We start from the raw sequence: 2,500 nt of genomic DNA on the forward strand, positions 1-2,500 counted from the left end.
CGACAGTGCTCACACTGAGGTGGAGGATTTGTCGAACATTACCGTCATATATTTTGCGTCAGAAGAACGTGTGTGGTGTGATGAGGTAGTGTTAGTGTTTCGTTGGTGTGTATATCTGTTTGGGCTGTAGGGTGTATGTATATTATATGCATATATAGTGTTTGTGAATATTATAAAACTAAAGATGTATGTATATATATACTAAAAGGCAAAAGTTATTTTATTGTGACATGGATTGTCCAGAGAAAATGTGCATGAAACCGCTCGAAGAAATGCAACCAAGCAGTTGTTGCAGCGATTGCATGCTTTGTGCAAGAAACATGGATTATTCGGGAGAAATCCTGTCCAGTGTTCACCATAAAAGGCCAGACATTCAGTCGCAAATCATTGCCACTCTGTGCCATCTTCAGAAGCCCAAAAGTCAGAAAAACACCATTAGTGAACTGTTTGATTCGATTTCGTCATGCCACGCCTCAGTGAAATGACAGATGGCGAGTCATAGGGATACTTGAATCTGGGACCTCACAGCGTGAAGTCGCACGTCAATTCAACGTCCACAGAAACACCATATGGCACTTATGGCAACGATATCTACAAAACAACCAGGTCAGGGACCGTCCCTGTAGCGGCCGACCACCCGTGACAACCCCTCACCAAGACATGGATCCTAACCACGCAGCAGCGAAACAGGTTCCAGCCAGCCACCCTCACAGCGTTTAGTGGCCTCAATGAGACGACGGTGCCAAGCCGGTATCAATGCACTACTGACTGTGTGAACTTCGCTCTGGACCCCCTCTAGTGATGTGACTCATTTGCATATGGCAGGTGTGCCCTTTTCGTTTCCATACCTTCGGACATTTCTCTTTCCATGTTATAACGTTTCATACACGGCAATAAAAACTTATTATCAATTATCTTTGTCTTTTGTGTGTCACAATAACTTTTGCCTTTTAATATATACATACATACATACATACATACATACATACATACACATACACACATACATACATATATATATATATATATATAATTTATACATATTTATTATTTTGTTTTGTTTAGAAACTTTGTATGGATAAGTATATAGACGGGACGGTTGAATACAAAAACAACAGCGTGAGTACATCGCATTTTTATTTCTTGTCTGAGACAGTATTTTTCAGTGAAAGCATATTTAAAAGACAAATCTAAATGTAGTGGGGTCTTTAAAGTTTATGATTTATTTATTTATAACTAAAGGGGTATTATCAATTTGTTTGCTATAAAATGTAAAAACATAGCAAAACAAAACATTTGTGACTTGATACCAAAGTTATATATAAAATGGTTGGATCCAGTCAAATAACCACTTACTAAAAACAGCAATAAGATCTAACAAAATAATTCGTTACATTCATTTCGACGTTTATGTCTTTATTACATAGCGTTCAAAATTTATTATGCATTGATATATATATATAGTTGTAGATATATATATATATATAATGTAAATTCAGTTCTGATTGGATCCAACTATTTGGTATCCCCAATACTCCCAGTCCATATTTGAGCATTTAATAAATTCCATGCCTAATAAAGGAATATTTTACCTAGCATATGCGGTAAAATTAAGGTTAAACAATGCTAATACTGATTATGTAATTTGAAATAAACTATGGCTATTGATTGGTTGAAAAAGTTAATTTTCTATTTGTTACTGTATCTTGTAATGGACTAATAATGTATAATGTACAGAGGCACTGATTCTAGTTTATCACTCCCTGTATTTTAATTTTAAAAGGAAGAACATTGTGTTCTTTATAAAGTTATAAATTATAAACAATCTTGGGTATTAAATAGCATATTAAACTCATTAGCATTCCATATAAAATTTATATCACTATATGCTTTTTTTGTTTTACAATGGGACTTTATAAAAAAAAAAGAAAAAAAAAAGAAGTTTAAGATTTGACTTAGAACTATGGACAATGATATAAAATCTATGGTATCGGTCCCATTCAGCCATCACAAGAAATATACGTGCAAATGTGTAGTATTAGAAATGTCTGACCAAGTATTAAGGGATGTGGTAACCCGTGTATTTGACATGTACAACCTAAACCTTTTCAAACTACAATGAACTGAAAAGTAGATTGGTTAAATGTAATATTCAACGATTTGTTTGTTTTGTTGTTGTTTTTGTTAGTTTTGTTTGGCGTGTATGTCTTCCATAAGACATGCCATTGTATAGGTGTATCCCCTAATATTCAAATTGTTAGTTATATTATACTGTTTACATACATGTACATATTGGTTTTTATTTTATGTTTGGGGTGTTTTGGGGTTGTTTTATTGTTGTTTTTGTTTTTGTGTGTGGGTTTGTTTTGTTTGTTTTTTTTTTGTTTTTTTTGGGTTTTTTTGGGGGGAGGGGGGGTTGTGGGGTTGTTTTTTGTTTGGTGGGGTGTTTCTTTGTTCTTTGTTTCTTTGCGTGTGTGTGTCTTCCATAAGTGTATCCCCC

The 2,500-nt window shown here is 34.2% G+C and overlaps 1 protein-coding gene across 1 annotated transcript in view; it reads left to right on the top strand.

The window, feature by feature from the left end:
* The window catches only part of LOC121369696 (protocadherin-19-like), a 46,192-nt gene that overhangs the window by 21,261 nt on the left and 22,431 nt on the right, over positions 1-2,500 (top strand). The window contains exon 5 of the mRNA XM_041494747.1: positions 1,066-1,119. Coding sequence (XP_041350681.1) covers positions 1,066-1,119 — 54 coding nt within the window. The remainder of the gene's footprint in view (positions 1-1,065; positions 1,120-2,500) is intronic.

The sequence above is a fragment of the Gigantopelta aegis genome, chromosome 4 (assembly GCF_016097555.1).
Source record: "Gigantopelta aegis isolate Gae_Host chromosome 4, Gae_host_genome, whole genome shotgun sequence".
Lineage (NCBI taxonomy): Eukaryota > Metazoa > Mollusca > Gastropoda > Neomphalida > Peltospiridae > Gigantopelta > Gigantopelta aegis.